Raw genomic sequence first — 19,713 nt, forward strand, 5'->3', positions numbered from 1 at the left:
TTGGACCAAAAGTTCAGATGAAAACAGGAGGGGAAATGAATTATTTGGATGTGAAGACCATAAATCATGGTTCTGATTTATTCAGCTCTGTGACATATGTTTCCATGGAGCATGTAAGTCAAAACTCTAATAAAATTAGAAGTTTCTGTTTGAATCAACATTTAAAGAATTTCAAAAAATGACCAAGTTGTGACCAAGTTTGAAAACCTTCAAAAAATAAATTCCAGATCGTTTTAACTCTTGCCGGAACCGAGTTTGACTATCATTACGACTCTAATGTATACGACACCTGCTATTTCATTGATGGCACATTTGAAAATCAACGAAAAATCTATGAAGTTGATGATTTCGCTCCGGACAAAGACCGAGATTTCACAACCATTGCCCATCACTTAACAATTGTCAGTTTGCAAGAAAAAGTGATTCAAGTCGTCCTGAATCCAGTTTCTGAAGTTCAACAGGTAAACTAGCAACATCCCATCGGACTAAAATATTTCATATTTTAAATTTTTGGAGTTCCCAAAATTCGAAATCTTCGAACATGCATGATTCTAAAAAGTTTTTAAAACTGAAAAATTAATTCAGTTCGACGACCTATATGCAGTGCCTGTCACTAATACCAGTGAAGTTTATTATACAACCAACAACGATGCCTACGAATTTGTGAATTTCGATTCTGTTGGAATTGTCATGGAGGTGGTCAAGGTTATAACGGTATAGAGTTCAAATTCCAAAAACAAAGAAAAAAAAAACAAATTTCAGTGGCCATGTCGAGCTATAGTTGTAAATGGACCACCAAACGCAGAATCAAAAGTTCTTTTGAGTCTTGATTCCAATCCAACCAAGCCTCAAATCTTTAATGTAAAATATCTTACAGTTGTTTCTTATGGTTGTAATTTTGAGTTTACGCTTCGATCTTCTAATTGAATAAAATTTTCGCATTCATACAGTACCGGTTAATGACATGCACAAAAATGTGTTTTTCAGTTGAATTTTGGTAATTTTGACCATTTTCAGGAGTCTTGAACTCGGCTATCAAGTCTCCGGTCACTTAAAAAATTTTGAAGGGTGTAAAACAGACCTAGATTGAAATCTTTGAATTTACGAAATTTTCGAAAAATTCCTATTTTTTCAGCTATTGACCGACTTCTGAAAGACACCTTTTTTCACGAATTCAGTAAAAAACTGACCAAAAAAGGGGGACTTCCAGAAATCGACGAATATCTGAAAAACTAAGAATTTTTTAAAAAATTATGTGAATGATCATGCCGCAGATCAACTGAAAGTACGTTTTTACTTTCTGTTTCCTTCAGCTAATGATTTTTGACCAAACTCGACATATATGATTATGATTACAATTCTATCAGTTGACATTTATCAACAATATTCTACACTAATAAAAATTCGGTGCACAAAAAAATCATCACTTTCACTTCTCCCCAAACATGAACAAATATTTCTATGCATGTTTTTTCATTCTTTCATTTTCAATTAACCCTATTAATGCGTTAGGTTTGTTAATTGACGAATTAACCACTTTAACTAAATTTTAGAATGCATTCAAATTCCGGATTCTGTAATTTTCGATGATAGCACAACTTATATTCCGGGCAAGGATGGTTCATTGCAAACAATTCCTGCCAATTTTAATTGTGTTTATAATGTAAAGTTCTCAATTTTTAATGTTCAGCATTATGTATTATTTAATTTCAGATTTCTGTTCCCACGAATTCTACAGATGGCTTATATGCAGTTGTAACAGTTTTGAATGGTCTGAAAGGCGTTAATGATTTCATGCTAGTCACTGAAACCACAGGAAAACTAGTCAAAATCACCAGGTTATTATATTGAAATTGTTTGAAAATTCAAAAAAAAATTTCAGCAGTTCCGATTTTCTGCGCTCATTTAAAATGGTACCTGGATCACAAATGAGTGTACAAGTGGTCACTAAAAGTGTTCAAATGAACTCACAATTTGAGATTACTGTACAATATCATGCCGCGATAATTGGAGATAATTTAAAAATGAAAACAGGAGGAGAGATGAATTTTGTGGATGTCACAGCGATAGGGGATAGTTCCCGATTTTTTAATTCAGTGACTTATACTGGAACTGAGCCGGTAAGGTTTGAATTTGGATTCACCAGAATCCAATATTTTCAATATTATTTTTTCAGATTCTCGTAACTCTTGCTACGGATCAAAACAGTTTCGATGGCTACACCAACTGCTACGTCATTGATGGAACAATTGAAAATCAAGTACAAGTTTATCAAGTGGACGATCTTTTACACAAAAGTCGCCTAACCACAACTTCCAAATCTGTGACTATTGTCAGTTTTGACGAATTATACTTTCAATTTGTTTTAAACCCAATTTCTGAGGCGGCACCTGTAAGTTTATCAAAAATTTGAATTTTTGAAACATTCAAAACTCAAAAAATTCCAGTTCACTAGTTTAACATCATCGGCAATTAAACAAACAGACGATTATTTCTACCTCTTGGGGAATCGAGCAGTGGAATTTGTGAATTTTAACTCGGTTGGAATTTTGATGGACAACGTGCGCATGGATACTGTAAATTTTGATTTTTACCCAAAATTTCAAAAAACTTGAAATTTCCAGGAACCCTGCAACGCTACAGTAGTATCTGGCCCACCGAACAACTCATCGAAAATTCTTCTGGATCTTTCAACGTACCCATTAATGCCTCAGAACTTTAACGTGAAATATTTTACAATAATTTCTCATGAGTGTAGATTTGAGTTCTCTGTCAGGGCTTCTAATTGGATTGAATGAGTGTTTGAAATAATAATTATTTAACGTTCTGAAAATTTATTCAAAAAAAAAACAAAAATACAAAACTGAAAAAAATTAACGATTTCGAAAAACTTTCAGAATTTCCAGAATTTGCACACGCTCCATATTTTTTTTTTGAATCGCTTCTGAAACACACGATTTTCAAAAGTTAAAAAAAAACTGTAAAAAATTACCACAAGTTTGCCTATCAACATAAGGCACATTGCTTGGAGCTTTGTATAACACATGTCTAATTTCGCTACAAATTTTTGAAAAGTTTGCAAAATTTCCATTATTTCCAGTTATCACAAATGGGTTGTATCCTCCTAACACTTTCTGGAAATATTTTTAAAAACATCTAAATAATGAAAACTATAAGATATATACCTTCAAATTCGGAAGCTTAATTTCCATCAAATTTTTGTTTTGCAATATTTGTAATGACGATCTTTTCCAATAGTTGTCAAAGCTTATCACAAATCCCAAATTGTTCAAAAAATTAATTGAGGTCAGGTTTGTGTTTTCAACAATCAGTTGTCCATAAATCCAAGTTACATTTTTTAGTTTGTAAACAAATTTTTCATCTCCAGGTCCGATTTTTAGAATTCCAAAAATTCGCTGACAATTTTCTTCCAAATTTTTGATGTTATTTTTGATGCGATGATGAAACCATGTTTCCAGAAAGATGAGAAAAGAAATTGAAAAAATTAAAGTACGAATTTAAGATCCTTAGTTACTTAATTTCAAGTTAAATTAATTTTTGAAAATTCTAATTTTTAGAATTTCTAAATTATCGAATTTCAAACTTCACTCCTAATGAGCCACCTCTTACCACAACACCACACAACCGACATTTTCTTTTCACGCGAATTTGGTAGAGGAGGGAGGGGAAGCCGAAATCGGCTGCGTGGAGAAATCGGACAAAATTTTCAGACAAAGTTTTTCAGCCTGTGAGTGAGAACGGGCTAAACAATTTTTCGTCATCGTATAGAGCATCTCTTAAACTATAAGTATGCAAGTTTTGAGCAAATTCTCAACCGTTGTCTGAAAAACCTTCCCTTGTCAGATGTTTTCTAGATTCTAAAATTCTTCTAATTCTCTTTTCACGTTTCCATTGGTGCCTCATAATTTATGTCGTTTTATCAATATGCTGGTGAGGTCTAATAGTGTAAATCACCCTCCAAAAAAGCATACGGGCTCAGATTTGGACGCGTTAAAAACCGGGATTGAAAGGGACCCGTCTCAAGCTGTGCGGGATATATCAAGTACATCAGTGGCAAGCCTTTCGTCAAAAAGCCATAAATTGGGAACTCTCGGCAAAGTAAAAAAAGTGGGAAGGTATGGATCACACCTTTTCGCTCAAAGCAACTTTGTTTCATGTGTGGGCCTGTTAAATCATTACTAGTGGCGATAAATTGGTAATGTATGAATACTATAAACAACAATCCAAGTGGGTTGACAAAGGCACTCAACCACCAGACGTCCCGAAACATGAAATTAACGTTAAAAATGGGATGTTTTCGGCATGGATGACTACCAAAGAGTGGAGTATTGGGAGCTGCCAGATATAGGTGTCACTTTTATGACCGATACCTATTTTTGTTAGGTGACATAACTCAGACTCCATGTGGATCTCCATTGGAGAGAAACACAAAGGTTTATTTTCAAAATCTAAATTCGCAACCTCATGCGGGAAGGAGAACGGAGACCGATCTCACTGGATACGGCTAAACAGTTCTGTCTTATCTACAGTATAGTCCAAACCTTGTACTGTCTGACTACCCCCCTATCCAGCCATTTCTACCGACATCTTGATTGAAAAAAATTCACTTCAAAGCATGATGTCTAAAATGGGTTGACCTGATTTTCAATGCGCTGTGACCGGAGATCTGGAAGGAAGGCATCCAAAATTTGGTGGGACGCTGGCAGATAGTCACTGTTAACAATGGTCATTATCTTCAATTTATCTGACATCGTTTTGACCTTTTTTATATCGAATGAATCTGACGCTAAAAATGGAAAGGACTTTCCGAACAACCTAATTTTTCAATTTTTCAAAAGTTGACAGACGGACATTAGGACGGACAGCGTTTTATTAATAAGGAAGATCAATGCTAATTTCAGAATAATATATTTAAAAAAACAACAAAAAAGCACAGATTGCAAAAATTAGTGATTCCGAAAGATTAACATAACCTTCAGAATTTTCACACATTCCATATTTTTCTTGAATAAATTCTGAAAATCTTTTTTTTAATTTCCAAAAATGCTCTCAAATCAAAAAAAAAAATACCACAAGTTTGCCTATCAACATAAGGCACATTGCTTGGAGCGTTGTATAACACATGTCTAATTTCGCAACAAAATTTTGAATTGTTTGCAAAATTCCCATTATTTCCAGTTATCACAAATGGGTTGCATTCTCCTAACACTTTCTGAAAATATTAAAAAATAATATTATGAAAAATATAAATATTATATACCTTCAAATTCGGAAGCCTAATTTCCATCAAATTTTTATTGTGCGAAAATTGTAACGAAGATGTTTCACACTGTTCGTTAAAACTTATCACAAATTCCAAATTGTTCAAAAAATCGATACTTGTCAAAGTTGTATTTTCGATAATCAGTTTTCCATAAATCCAAGTTACATTTTTTAGTTTGTAAACAAAATTTTCATCTCCAGGTCCAATTTTCAGAATTCCAAAAATTCGCTGACAATTTTCTTCCAAATTTTTGATATTTTCGTTTTCCGGTATTTTACACAATTTTTCACCAAAAACTGTGGAACTCAAATGATCACAATATTTTTGGTTTTGGTAGCTCATTACAACATTTTCAGCACCATAAAAGTTGCTTGTTTCTTCTAGTGAAAAACAAACGTAATTTTGTGAAATGATTCCAAAATAATCGTACTGTATATAAATTTCATGTTTGCTCGGATCCGAGGAGTTGAAGTTCTGAAAAATTGGAAATTTAGGTTTTCGAATTTTGAGTGTTGTATCAACTTTTTGAAGTTTGGAGATTCTCGGAATTGAAATACATTTTTTTTCGAATTTTCAAGGTTTTAAAAAATTTTGAGGCGTCTTTGGATTCTCACATTTTCACATATTTGGATTGCTCACCTTTAAATTCGGAACATTAAAATTCGAAAAGTTGGCATACATTTCAATTTGAACACTACACGAAGTATTTGTCCAATTGATCATTCCGATTTCCGTCATTTCGAAATTCTTATACAGCTTCAGACCATTTTTTGGGTCTGGATTAAAAAAATACAACCTAAAAATCAATAAATCAATAAACCCACTATTAAGGTCCGGATCCGACGCAATATCATCACATTCCAGGGATTCTAATCCAGCTAGAAATTTGAGACTTGTGAGATTTGTACGAGAAATGATAATAGTTCCAAAAATAATTTTTACATTTTTGAAAGTTGGAATAAGCTCGTTTTCTGTTAAATTGGAATCCGCATCAATCACCAAGTCTGCACAAATGGAACTACAATTTTTTGGAAATAAATTAAGATTATTGGAATCTAAGGTTCCTTGCTGAAATATGCATGATGGTTCTAAAAATAAATCAATTTAGAAAAACAAAAAATATACGATTTTTTCCTACCACACTTTTTCTGCAACCAGTTTTCATCTGAACACTGAATAGAGTAGAAAAATGGGATCAAGAGAAAGTGTATCATGTTTCAAGAAAATGATTTTCAGAAAAACATTTTCCTAAAGTACTTTGTTTGAAACCAATTTTTATCTGAACACTGAAAGGAGAAGAAAATCGAAAATATGAGAAAGAGTCTCGTTTTTCAGAAAAATGATTTTCAGAAAGAAATTTTTCAGATAACGCAAAAGGCAGGTGGAATATAGAAATGGCGATAATGAAATCATGATTTCAGGGAAAAATGAAAAAAAAATGGATATCGAAGAAATCAAAGTACGATTTTAAGGATTTTTGAACTCTGAATTTTTGGATTATTATATTAAATTTTCGAATGTTGAGAATTACAGAATTTCCAGAATTCCTGTGTTTTTAAAAAGTATCGTTTCTAAAAGTACCAATTGACAAGATTTTACAGAATATGAAATTCATCATTTTCAAAAACTACATTTATTCAATTAGCACATTGAAAAAAAGAAAATAAAAAGCATGAACAAAAACTGATTTCCCGTTTCACAATTCTTGGCGAACTCCTTTTGAATCGTTTCTGAAAATTTAAATTTTGCCTAAAAATTTATCTGTTTTAACTCACCGCAATTTTTTCTATCAATCAATAGAAAATCGATATTTGTGGTATTAATTTGATGCATAATTTCGGAACAAACTTTCGGATTTTTACTCAACGATTCGTGATTCAAAGAAAACTCGATAGGAATTCCAACTGAGTAGGAGAGCTGCGCAACGTGGAGTTTTGGAAACTTGACATTTTCCAGGTTTTGATTTTTCAGAAGTTGTATAGTTGGGTAATTTTCTTGATCTGAAAGAAACTGATTTTAATAACTAAACATTCTGATTTAAATAACTAAAAAGTGATAACTTTTATAACCATAAAAGGATTATTTAAATCTTAGAAATACCATTTCTAACAAAAAAATGCTGTTTTTCAAAGTGAAAAAGGTAATTAAAATCTTACAGTTCAAAGCAACCACGTATTCCAGATTATCCAAAAAATCAATAGTCGTCAAATTTGTTTCCTGGACCAATAGATTTCCATAAATCCATGTTATATTTTTCAATTTATAGACATAATTTTCATCTCCAGGTACAATTTTCAGAATCCCAAGTACTCTCCTACACGTTTCGTCAAAACTTTTAAGACCGACATTTTCTGGAATTTCGCAGAATTTTTCGTCTTCCACCATTGAGACATTTGAAGCACAATAATTAACTTCTCTAGCAAAAACTTGGAAATAAGGAATTTTTGAGAAATGGGTGATTTCCTGGAATGATAGGCAAAAATTTTCAGATTGAAATTTTATAAGGAAATTCAGGTCGAGATTCGAAAAATTCTGAAAAAATTATATTTTTGTTTTTTAATGTAAATTACTCACTTTTAGGTTAGGAGAATTGAACTTTTCTAATAAGGGATTATCAGAAATTTCAATTTCACAATTGGTCGATTCCCAGTTTTCCATTCCAATTTCAGTTAGAAATTTATTTTTAGAAATATAAATTTTTTCTTTTGGTTCTAAAATTTTAAAAATTGTGGTTTCCTATCCAGAGAAAAATTACATACCACATTCCAAAACGGTCAGATTTTTCAAAAATTGTAAATTCTTCAAATTCGAGTGTAGGATTCTCACATAACCAAACAGAATTTTTACATTTTGAAACGCATTTTCCAAATCCAATTCAGTGATTATTGAGTCAGAATCAATTTGAAGGTAGGCGCAAACTTCAGAACAATTCTTTGGAAAAGACTTGAAAGTTTCAGAATTTATATTAAACTGATGAAATATACACAAAGGTTCTGAAAACTTTTCAGAAAATTTTTGAATTTTTTCTGACAATGAGATTTTACCGCATTTTGTCTGAAACCAAGAGTCGGTATTCTGTGTGAGAACTTGATTTAATATAAATAACAATACAGAAAAATATGAGAATCTGTTCATTTTTATGAATTTGCAGATTGAAAGTCAACTACACATTTATGGGAGCAGGTGGAAAATTCCAATTAATTTTTCAGATTAATTAATGTTTGAGAGATTGAGAATTACTGTAATTCCTTTTGCAAAATACAAACATCGGATAATTGAGAACGGCTTCAAAACGATCAGTTCTAATATGTCCGGTTGCAAAATGGTCGGTTGCGGAATGATTCAAGTTCTAGAAATGCAGAACCGACAAGAAAATGATCAGAATGAAAAACACAGGAGTTTTCCAACTGGAATTTTTCTCTGAAATCGGAAAACTAAGTTCATAAAAATCATAGAAAAATTACCGCAACGCTGTTCGTCGATAAATCCAAATTCTCTTTCCAGCGAGCGACTACTTAACATAAATTCTTGACAAGTTTTGACATTTTTATCAAAAGTTTCGAAATTTTCATAGAAAATTATTGGTGCTATGTTTTTTCCTTGGATTTTTCTCAATTTTGGGAACATGGATACTTCCAATTTCGGATTTTTTGTGATTTTCATTGAGATAAATTCTGAAATTTCCATTGAAAACCGAAAAATTCGGAAATTCAGAGATTCCGGAAAGTCAGCAATTAGGTTTTTCTGAATATCGGAATTTTCCAGAGTTTCTATTAGAGCAAATACGGTAAATAAAAAACTCACCACCCAGAGTAATAAAATATTCCAAACTTTCGAAAAAATCAATTTTATCCAAATTTGTATTATGAATTTCTAGTTGTCCATAAATCCATGTTACATTTCTCAATTTATAAACATAACTCTCATCTCCAGGTCCAATTTTCAAAACTCCGAATAATCTTTGACAAGTTTCGTCAAAATTTTTAAGACTAAAGTTTTGTGAAATCACACAAATCCGCTCTTCTTGGATTATGGATATATTGGAAAATGGACAAAATTGATCTGGAACATTCTTTAGCGTAACATTCGGAGAACTATAGAAATTGCTAATTTCTTCAACGGATAAACAAAAAGAACCAAATATCTCAATCGATACTTCTGTGGGGAAGCTCTGAAAAATTGAGAAAATTGCGAAAAAAAGGATTTCTAAATTGCGGTAATTCAAAATTTTTTTGGAAATTTCGAGAAATTCTGAAAATTTTAGAAAAAACCTGAATTTCTGAATTTCTCAAACTGGATTTCTCAAACTTTTTCAAGCTGAGGATTCCGTGAAACTTTCGAATTGAAAAAATTATTCGAACATCTTTAAGAAATTCGGAAAATTGGGAAAAAAAACTTCAGAAACTTCTGAAATTGATAAAATATAGAAACACCTTTAAATTTCATATAATTTCAGAATTTCACATTTTCAAAAACTCATACTTTTTAAATCTCGAAATTTTAAGATTATGAGAAAAACTTAAGAAATTTTTTTGTGTTAAAAAAATTACTTTTAAATTTGGCAAGTACAGTTTTTCGAAATTATCATTGAGCCTCAAAAAAATATCACAATTTGTAGATTTCCAGTTTTCCATTCCAATTTGTTTCATCTGAAGATTGGTGTCCACTAGAAAGTTTTCATTTTCGTCTGGAATAAAAAAAATAGTCTCTCGAAATTTCTAAAAAAAAACCACCACATTCCAAAGTTTCTAGATTTTTCAAAAATCTTAAGCTTGTCACATTGGTTTTTGAAATTCTCACAAATCCGTATAAAACTTTCACATTTTTGAAATAAACTTCCAATTCAGATTCGGACACATTTGAATTCGAATCTAATTGAATATACGCACAAACTTCTGTACAATTTTTTGGAAACAGTTTCATACTTTCAGTATTTATACTGTATTTTTTGAAAATGCAAGGAGATTCTGTAAATGATAACTTTCGATTAAAACTTTCTAAAAAGATATTTCCAAGTTACCGCATTTCGTTTCAAACCAGCCGAACTCCCACTCAGTGTCTTCTGTTAACACATTATTGAAGAAAATTAAAAAGACAAAAAAATAAAAAAATGTGTTCATTGATAAGAGTAATTTCAAAGTTTTCACTTTTAAATACTTCTGTTGCAGGTGAACATTTATGTATCAATTTTAATTGGAAAAAAGTTTGAATGATTGCTTTTTTGTGGGTAATTGTATAATTTATGATTCCCAAAAGCATTAGGAAAATATGAGCTCTGAATTTCACATTTTCAGAATTTCCATCATTTCAGAATTTCAAAATTAAAATCTCATGAAAAACCAAAGTTTCAAAGAGAAAATCTACATGTATTATTTGAAAACATCATTAAAAAGTGCTATAATTCACAAAGAGAAGAAAAATCCTTTACCAAAAATAATATATTAAATCTGATTGGAATCTCCGACTCTTATAACACTGACGTAATTCAGGAGGCGTTTGACAAGGATGTACTGGAGGTAGGTCACTGAAAATTTGTTTTAAGTTTGTTTTGAATACTATAGTCCAGTTTTTTCTGAAATTTACAGAATATGCTAAATAACATTTGAGTTATACTTTAGTGGTTAAAAACTTTTTAAAACGAACCTCCAAAAACAAGAGCATAAGCCAATTCGAGACCATATCCAAATATCAATGCCGCCTTGAACAATTCCTCTGGTTGCTCACCATCTTTCTCAAACATTGTCGAGTTCTGCATGGCTGTTTCATTTCCCATTTGCCACAAAAAATCCAAACTACCATCAGTCTTGTTTGTCGCCATACCAGCAGTATGATAAACCACATAGAACATTCCAGTAATCACCAGAAAAATAAGCCAAAGAATTAAGGTAATTCTTGCGATGTGAAGTGCCCATAGTGCCACTAACAATGCAGCAATGAGAATTATAATTTGTGGAATCAGAAATATACATGAGCTCAGTTCAAAATCACTGTGCGTCATGTCATACAGAATTCCAGCCAAGCAAAGGATCAGAAAAATAGAAGTCAATGTGATCAGAAGTGCTCGAGCAGAAATGCATAAAAATTTCGGAGGTAGAAGATCTTTTCGATGGATATTCATTTTTTTTTCTTTTTTTTTTGCAAATAAAAAAGAAAAAAGTGATACTGATTTTGTGGGCAGCAGTCCCTCTCCTAAATTAGTTAAGATGTAAATAGATAGAAAAACTGGTTTTTACTTCTAATTTCTTGGTCAAAGAATTGTAATTAGTTTGATAAGAAGCTATAGTTGAAAACAAACCGTTTTCAATGAGAATAGTATAGTTCCTGTACTTCCGGGTATGAGAATTTAGAGAAAACAGAAATTCGAAAATTGAACTTGTTCGCCAATTATTGAATAGTGCAACGTTGCTACCGGATGAGCTATGCGGTCGCAATTCCAGTATTAGCCGTTCTTGTATGCACTGTATTATTATGAGGCCCGGCATTCAATAGTTTGTAACACTTTTCTGATATAAAAACGAGAATTTCTAAAAAAATAGAATTATAACATCATTTAATACAAATTTACTTTTAACAGCTATCTGATAATCCTGTACAATATACATGACAATAATTGCATCCATTGCTATATATAAGGTAAAAGCGCAAAGAAAAAAACCAGTTGGCAAACTCAATTTCATGTCAAAAAGTGGTTGGTAGGAATATTTGGAGAAGTAAGGTTTTGAAAAATTGCTTATGCAAATTTCGCAGAGAAACTGAGAGCATTTGAAGTTTTTCCTCCATTTCGGCGTACATAAAATATGCGCAGTACAGTATTACGGTATACTTTATTGTCATGATTGATGTCATATTTATTGTACAAAATACATTCCACCATCGTAAATTTCCGTCATCGTCATAGGCCACTTGAATCATTCCGGAGAGCTCCGAAATTGAGACATTGTATTTTTCCAGGAGCTCTGGTCCGGAAAATTTGAGAAACTTTTGGATAAACTTTTTCAAAGTCAAGAAACCAAAAAATTAAATAACTACTACCCCATGTAACTAATAGCATAATCATCAATTTTCACAAAATAATAAACGCCCAATGCCCATACTATTCCAAAAAATGAGACGTACATAAAACAAAACAAAAATCTCCAACCTTTGAACAATCGCAACATTTTTTCGCTGAAAGCCAAGTTTAAAAAAAATTCTATCGTTTTAATACCAACTCAAAAATCGCCCAATATCTGTATAAAAACTGTACGGATAATAGTGAAATTGTTCTTGCATAAATTCCAGTATAAAAGGATAAAAACCACAAAAATGGTCAAATAAATCAGAAGTGAGCAAAATAGAGTTGTAGAAGAAAATCCGGAAAAAGCCACATGTTTTGCAAGAGCCATAAACGGTAAAAGAGATGTTTCAGAGGAGGACATATTTTTCAAAATTTCTGGAAATCAATGGAAATTTAAAAATTGTTCTGAAAAACTTTTTCTCTGAAAAAATGATATCTTATTAGTTTTTGATGATCTATTTGAAAACATGTGGTACTCTTATCTGAAAGCTTCAATATATGTGTCAGAATTTATCTGAAAACATCCGGTGCATTGCCTGAAAAATATTTTTACATGATCTGTCTGTAAGAAGATTCTATGGGGTTTATGACAGTGCAACGTCATGGAAAAATAGGTTTTTGGTTTTCAAACACATTTTTGGAAAAATAGTTTATGTAGAGAAATTGAAAAACTGAATTAAAAAATCAAATTTCAAAAAAAAATTGAAAAATTGGAAAAAAATTGGTAAAAGCAAACAATTATTCTCGATTTATGTTATCAAATGTTTTCCACTCTTGACAATTGCGTACTATTTGAGGTCGCTGGTTGATCTTTCTGAAAAGAAAAATACAATATCGACTTTTTTTTTCTTTCTCACATTCAATCTCAAAATCTTCCAAACTGTTGCACGATACTGACTTGACATCATAAAACACACAATTCCATGAAAAGTAGCATTTATAATGAAAATCGAATTACACAAGTGGTTCAAATAGGTGGCGAGGTATCTGAAAATCCTTGAAACTTCCAATTGAAATTTCAAATTTTTTGAGCCTCACAAAAATCCCAAATCAGTGTAAGCCACTTGAAAACACCAAGAAATTCCGATCGGAAGTTCTAGAACAAAAAACGAGACGGTCATAAAAATCACAAGCCCAGTGGTTTTTTCAGTTCCATTATTTTCAGATCGTTTAGTGAAATTTGAAGTCTTCCTAATTATTTCAGCTCTCCGAAGCTCCAAAACTAGTAAAAATGTGAGCAATGGAAGTAGAATACAAGGAATGATCTGAATTTTTACTAAAACATTTTTGAGACAATTTTCTAAAAGTGCACCTTTGATATGATCCCATTGATAAGCATATAGGATTTTCCGAAAACCTCATTGCTCATTGTAAAAAGATAAGAGCGCTTTTGTGTATGAATTGTATATTGAGTGTTTGAAGGAACATTTGAGCAGCTGAATTTTTAAATTCATAAGAGAAAAATCAACTAAACCAAACTCACAAATTCTTTGGAGTCCATATTCCATTTTCCACTATATCATATCGAAAATAATATAAAGATGACAAAAATGCACTGATAACAAAACAGACACCTATCATATAAAAGCCAAAAATTGGTTTTGAGCATTTTTGAAATTTCAAACTGGCGCCAAATTTGATGAAAACGAATCTGATTAGAGCCATCATTACGGCCAGCCATGTAGAAGATCGACGGACAAAATCACGGATTACCACAAAAACCCACGAAGATTTATAGATGAAATATGAAATTGGAGGTGTGCTGGAATTTCAGATTTTCAATTTTTCCGTTTTTTTAATTTCCAAATTCCAGAATTTCAGAGTTTCAGAATCTGGAAATGTTCAAATTTCAGAATGTAAAAATCTAAAAAAAAAGAAAAAAAGAATCTAAGAATCTGAAAATATGAAAATTTCTGATTTTCTGAATTTCTGAATTCCTGAGATTATGAGATTTTATAATTGAGAAATTCAGAAGTTCACAAGTTCTAAATCTCGAAATTTCAGAATCGCAGAATTTCAGAATTTCATAAATTCACAATTGAAGGATTTCAGGAATTCAGAACTTCCTAATTTCAAAACAATTCCAGAATTTCAGAATATCAAAATTATAGAATCTCAGGATCTTAGAATCTCAAAATCTCAAAATCTCAGAATTTCAGAATTTCAGAATTTTAGAATTTCAGAATTTCAGAATTTCAGAATTTCAGAGTTTCAGAGCTTCAGAACTTTAGAATTTCAGAATCTCAGATTCTCAGAACATCAGAATCTCAGAATCTCGAAATCTTAGAATCTCAGGATCCCAGAAATTGGGAATCTTAGAACTTCAGAATCGCAGAATTTCATAATATCAGAATTTTAGAATCTCAGAATATAAAAGGAATCCAAAAATCTTATAATCTCAGAAATTCGAATTTTTGAATCACTGAAACACTGATTTTCACAATTTATACATTTTTGAAAAGGCTTAAAACTCTCTTACCAATCCGTTCCCTCCTCATCGAAAAAGAAGTCAACCGACTGTATTGTGGCAATCATTGCAATTAAATCACAAATTCCAATTCCAATCATAATTGCGATAATTGAGGACATCATCATTCCTTTTCTAGTCAGTATAACCAAATGTAATATTGTCAACACTATTCCAAAAATTGATAAAAAGTACTGAAACTGAAGACTTGGTCGTGCGAACTTTTCTAGCTCTAACATCAGATTATAAAACTTTAATTTCGAAAAATCATCAGAATTTGGAAATAATTTTGTTTCTTTTTGGTAGTTGGAAGTTGTCGTTTCCATAAATGTATGAATGAGAAAAACATGGGAAAAAATAATGTGGAGAGATAATTACATTTTCTTTGCTGATAACAAACTCAAATTAGGTAAAAAAATCCATGAGTAAGAGAGAGAGAAAAACATAATTGGAGTGTTTTTTAGAAGCACAGATCATGAAATTATTTAAAAAAAAACAACTTTTTTTTGAGAAAGTCAATAATGATGGAAATTTAAAAAAAAATAGAAATTCACAGAAAAAAAAATCAAAATTAGTTAGAAAATTCAAAATTTCCAACATTAAAATTAGCAATTACCGTAAAACCTCTATTAGATAGCCATGGCACTCTATTGTTCGGAGGTGTCAGGGGTGGCACTGTATTAGGGGGTGGCATCCACTTAGAGGCTAGCACTTTTATTGTTCGGAGCCAGTTTCGGCAATCTTCTAGAATCACGGAACGAAAAATAAAATCACGGAACAAATTTTTTTCATCTTCGTTGGGCACTGTTCTAGAATCACGGAACGAGAAAAAAAATCACGGAACGAAAAAAAAATCACGTAACGAAAAATCACGGAACGAAAAAAAAAATCACGGAACGAAAATTTTGGGTTATCCAGAAAATTGCTAACTTCGTTACATTGACAAGTAGTATCCGTAATACTAACTTTGACATCAATTTTACTTTGTCCAATACCCAAAAGTATACTAAAAAATGGTATATCAAGTTCTTAAGTTATGCTAGTCAACAGGTTACATAGGATCTTTAGAACATTTAAAAATATAGTCCAAGGCTACATCGAGCAGTTATTGAGCTTGCTGATATTTTCGGGTGTTCCAGATAAAAGAAACATGGCGTTTCAGCCTAAGCGGCTGAAAAAAGCTTCCTCAATCCAAAAACCCCATACAATTTTTGAAAAATGAAAAATCCGAGGAGAGCAATTTCATGCCAAGATTTCTACTCAAATTGACCCAAAACTATTCTTATTAAGGACCAAGTTTTTGTTCCAATAAGACTTACCAGTCGATTTGAGCCCCCTGCCGGGGGCTCAACCTCCTGGGTTTTGTTTACTTTATCTTACATTTGAATTCCTAATTTCAGAAATTCCCACTTTCCGTGTGTCCGAAATTTCCGAGTTTCTTCATTTTCAAATGTTTTATTTTCCCGATATCGGAATTTTTGAATACCGTACTTTCTCGAATAGATGCCCACATGTAGAATCTCTTGTTTTTTCTAGAATGTTCCTGGATTTTCCGATTACAGATTGTTAGGGTTTCTGAAATTCAGATATTAAAAAAACCCACACACAGCCCTAATTCTAAGCCTTTGGTTTCAGATAACCTTGAAAAATTAGGGAAGTGATTACAATACCTGTATACTTATAGAGAACGCTTCACCTTTTTTTTCAGGCAAAACGTTTGGAGGGTACAACAATTCGGGGGTACAAAGGGGAACAAAACTCACAGTTTGGGAGTACAAAACTGACCCTTTTTCAGTATATTGTGCCCCCGAATTGCGGATTTTTTACCCCTTAAATTGCTAGAATGTTCTGAAATTTTCTGGTATATACTGGAATTTTATAGAATGTTCTGGAATTTTCTGAAATTTTCTAGAATGTTCTGGAATTTTCTGGAATTTTCTGGAATTTTCTGAAATTTTCTGGAATTTACTGGAATTTTATAGAATATTATGGAATTTTCTGGAATTTTCTAGAATGTTCTGGAATTTTCTGGGATTTTCTGGAATTTTCTAGAATGTTCTGGATCTTTCTGGAATTTACTCGAATTTTCTAGAATGTTCTGGATCTTTCTGGAATTTTCTGGAATTTTCTAGAATGTTCTGGAACTTCATAGGATTTTCTGGAATTTTCTAAGATGTTCTGGATCTTTCTGGAAGTTTCAGGACTTTTCTAGAATTCTATGGAACTTTCTAGAATTTTCTGGAATTTTCTGAGATGTTCTGGATCTTTCTGGAAGTTTCAGGAAATTTCTAGAATGTTCTGGAACTTCATAGGATTTTCTGGAATTTTCTAGAATGTTCTAGATCTTTCTGGAATTTACTGGAATTTTCTAGAATGTTCTGGAACTTCCTAGGATTTTCTGGAATTTTCTGAGATGTTCTGGATCTTTCTGGAAGTTTCAGGACTTTTCTAGAATTCTATGGAACTTTCTAGAATTTTCTGGAATGTTCTGGATCTTTCTGGAATTTACTGGAATTTTCAAGAATGTTCTGGATCTTTCTGGAATTTACTGGAATTTTCTAGAATGTTCTGGAACTTCCTAGGATTTTCTGGAATTTTCTAGAATGTTCTGGATCTTTCTGGAATTTACTGGAATTTACTGGAATTTTCTAGAATGTTCTGGAACTTCCTGGGATTTTCTGGAATTTACTGGAATTTTCTGGAATTTACTGGAATTTACTGGAATTTACTGGAATTTTCTAGAATGTTCTGGATCTTTCTGGAATTTACTGGAATTTTCAAGAATGTTCTGGATCTTTTTGGAATTTACTGGAATTTTCTAGAATGTTCTGGAACTCCCTGGGATTTTCTGGAATTTACTGGAATTTTCTGGAATTTACTGGAATTTTCTGGAATGTTCTGGATCTTTCTGGAATTTACTGGAATTTTCAAGAATGTTCTGGATCTTTCTGGAATTACTGAAATTTTCTAGAATGTTCTGGATCTTTCTGGAATTTACTGGAATTTTCTAGAATGTTCTAGAATTTTCCGCATAACTTAAGAACCTTGTATTCAAAAGGAAACTACTATGACCCATTTCCAGTAGTCCACAGGATCGAAATTCAAGTGATATACAAAAGAAACGAAATTTTCGAAATTCTTCAGTTCTGAAGATTTGTGCTCAATTTTATGTAGGCAACACACATAGATAACACATAGATAGGCCAAAAAACCGTTTTGCATAATTTCGTGAAGTTTTATTGAGTTTGAGCATAATTTTGAAATTTTCGATTCTCAACACTGTAGCTTCCCTATAAGCTAGAAGGCCCAGGACACCATAGACATGAAGCGCTCACCACTATAGGAGTCCCATGCCCTTTTGAGTTATTCAAGTAAATGTCCGAGACGGACACACACACAGAAAAGTTTCCTTAGTAAGAAGTAGATTTTGAATTAGAAAAGATTTTTTTTCAATTATAGGCTTAGGCTGAAGCACCATTTTTCCTTCATGTGGACATCCGAAAAGTGGCTGCAAGTTCAATAAGACTACTCGTTTCAGCTTCGAATCTTGTTCATAGATGTGCCCATGATCCTCAGATCTTCTGGAAAAGGTCATGTGTACCCAACTAGCTATGTACCTTATCTTTTTGACTATCAATCGAAGAAAAAGTGATGTCAAGATAACATTTCAGGATAGTACTTGGATGGGTCGTAGCAACTTTCGAACTACCCAAAACTTTCGTTCCGTGATTTTATTTCGTGCCGTGATTTTTTCGTTCCGTGATTTTTCGTTCCGTGATTTTTTTCATTCCGTGATTTTTTTTTTCGTTCCTTGATTTTATTTCGTGCCGTGATTTTTTCGTTCCGTGATTCTAGAACAGTGCCTTTCATTGTCTCTTATGTGGAATCCCTGGATCGTCTCGGGGTGGATGCCGTGGATCGCATCGTGGCAGAGGGCCTTCCACTGCTCGTGGAACAAATGCTGCAGGACTCAACGTTCAACAAAATTCAGGAAACGCATCGCCAATTCTCGGTCCAGATCCTGGAACAAGCCATGGTCCAGCCCCGACATCATCAGCTGGGAGAGGTCGAGGAAGAGGAACCCTACGTGCCAGAGCTCGCGGAAGAGGGACAGTTCGCGGTTCAGTTCAGCGTGCTCGATCAGCTTCTTTTACTTCAGAATCAAGTTCAGTTGCTTCAAACACTTCTAAAAGTACCAACAAAAAGCCTTCCTCCCAAAAACCTTCCCTTCAAAAAAAGCAAAAAGCCAACTTTATAAAATCAATCGCTATATCTTTTTTTTTCATTTACATGGAATGACTTCCAAGTGTTACCCTTGAAAAAATTGAGACCTATATGGTTGGGAAGAGCGTAAAAAGTTATTTTAGAATCCAAAAGGAATAGTTGATAAAATTTTTTTTGGGGAGTTATGGCCCAAAACGTACCAAAAAATGGCTATATTTTCAAAAAATCATAGCTTTGTCTGTTTTTGTTCGTTTGTTCAGATTTAAAAAAACCATAAGTAGACAATTTATTGATCTTTTGGAAAATTTTTTTTGATTTTTCTCTCATTGATTGGATTATTGATTTTTTGAAAAAACCGATAATTTTTTCAATATCTCAAAAATCCCAAATTAACTTTTTTTCATTATGACCATTGAATTCAGCACGTTTGATTTACTATAGAAAATTATCAATACCCCGGGGGAAATCATGCTCACACAATTTGTGCCAAAAAATGTCAATTTTTGGCACTTGGCTGCTTTGAATTCGTTGTCCTCGGCGGCCGGTATGGTGAGGGGCACATTTGTTTTTGTGATTTTTACATGCATATAGATAGTTTAAAGTGTTTAAAACACAATTTAGTAACATGGAAAGTCAATTATTCGAATGGGGATCCTCTAGAGTCGACCTGCAGGCATGCAA

The 19,713-nt window shown here is 32.4% G+C and overlaps 5 protein-coding genes across 5 annotated transcripts; 2 read left to right on the top strand and 3 right to left on the bottom strand.

Moving 5' to 3' along the window:
• Window positions 1–17: 17 nt before the first annotated feature.
• CBG06508 lies at window positions 18–2,798 on the top strand (the record flags this gene model as incomplete). The annotated part of the gene is made up of 10 exons (XM_045237183.1): window positions 18–113; window positions 228–461; window positions 586–714; window positions 763–889; window positions 1,554–1,663; window positions 1,714–1,838; window positions 1,883–2,120; window positions 2,177–2,392; window positions 2,448–2,576; window positions 2,625–2,798. The coding sequence occupies 10 exons, from the start codon at window positions 18–20 to the stop codon at window positions 2,796–2,798; spliced, it is 1,578 nt and encodes a 525-aa protein (XP_045093232.1).
• A 75-nt stretch (window positions 2,799–2,873) lies between these two features.
• On the bottom strand, window positions 2,874–6,498 carry CBG06509 (the record flags this gene model as incomplete). Its single annotated transcript, XM_045237184.1, has 7 exons — window positions 2,874–2,944; window positions 2,993–3,134; window positions 3,186–3,416; window positions 5,282–5,758; window positions 5,924–6,060; window positions 6,109–6,372; window positions 6,423–6,498. The coding sequence occupies 7 exons, from the start codon at window positions 6,496–6,498 to the stop codon at window positions 2,874–2,876; spliced, it is 1,398 nt and encodes a 465-aa protein (XP_045093233.1).
• Window positions 6,499–6,925: 427 nt separating this feature from the next.
• CBG06510 lies at window positions 6,926–11,402 on the bottom strand (the record flags this gene model as incomplete). The annotated part of the gene is made up of 10 exons (XM_045237185.1): window positions 6,926–7,014; window positions 7,060–7,284; window positions 7,441–7,816; window positions 7,859–7,995; window positions 8,044–8,277; window positions 8,749–8,958; window positions 9,089–9,455; window positions 9,835–9,971; window positions 10,015–10,251; window positions 10,928–11,402. 10 exons carry the CDS (start codon window positions 11,400–11,402, stop codon window positions 6,926–6,928), a joined length of 2,487 nt encoding a protein of 828 aa, XP_045093234.1.
• A 1,696-nt stretch (window positions 11,403–13,098) lies between these two features.
• Window positions 13,099–15,134, bottom strand: Cbr-srw-98 (the record flags this gene model as incomplete). The annotated part of the gene is made up of 5 exons (XM_045237186.1): window positions 13,099–13,155; window positions 13,199–13,328; window positions 13,380–13,606; window positions 13,654–13,777; window positions 14,821–15,134. The coding sequence occupies 5 exons, from the start codon at window positions 15,132–15,134 to the stop codon at window positions 13,099–13,101; spliced, it is 852 nt and encodes a 283-aa protein (XP_045093235.1).
• A 3,239-nt stretch (window positions 15,135–18,373) lies between these two features.
• On the top strand, window positions 18,374–19,066 carry CBG06513 (the record flags this gene model as incomplete). Its single annotated transcript, XM_002647396.1, has 2 exons — window positions 18,374–18,456; window positions 18,664–19,066. 2 exons carry the CDS (start codon window positions 18,374–18,376, stop codon window positions 19,064–19,066), a joined length of 486 nt encoding a protein of 161 aa, XP_002647442.1.
• Window positions 19,067–19,713: the final 647 nt, after the last annotated feature.

This window comes from Caenorhabditis briggsae, assembly GCF_000004555.2.
Source record: "Caenorhabditis briggsae complete genome, chrV, whole genome shotgun sequence".
Lineage (NCBI taxonomy): Eukaryota > Metazoa > Nematoda > Chromadorea > Rhabditida > Rhabditidae > Caenorhabditis > Caenorhabditis briggsae.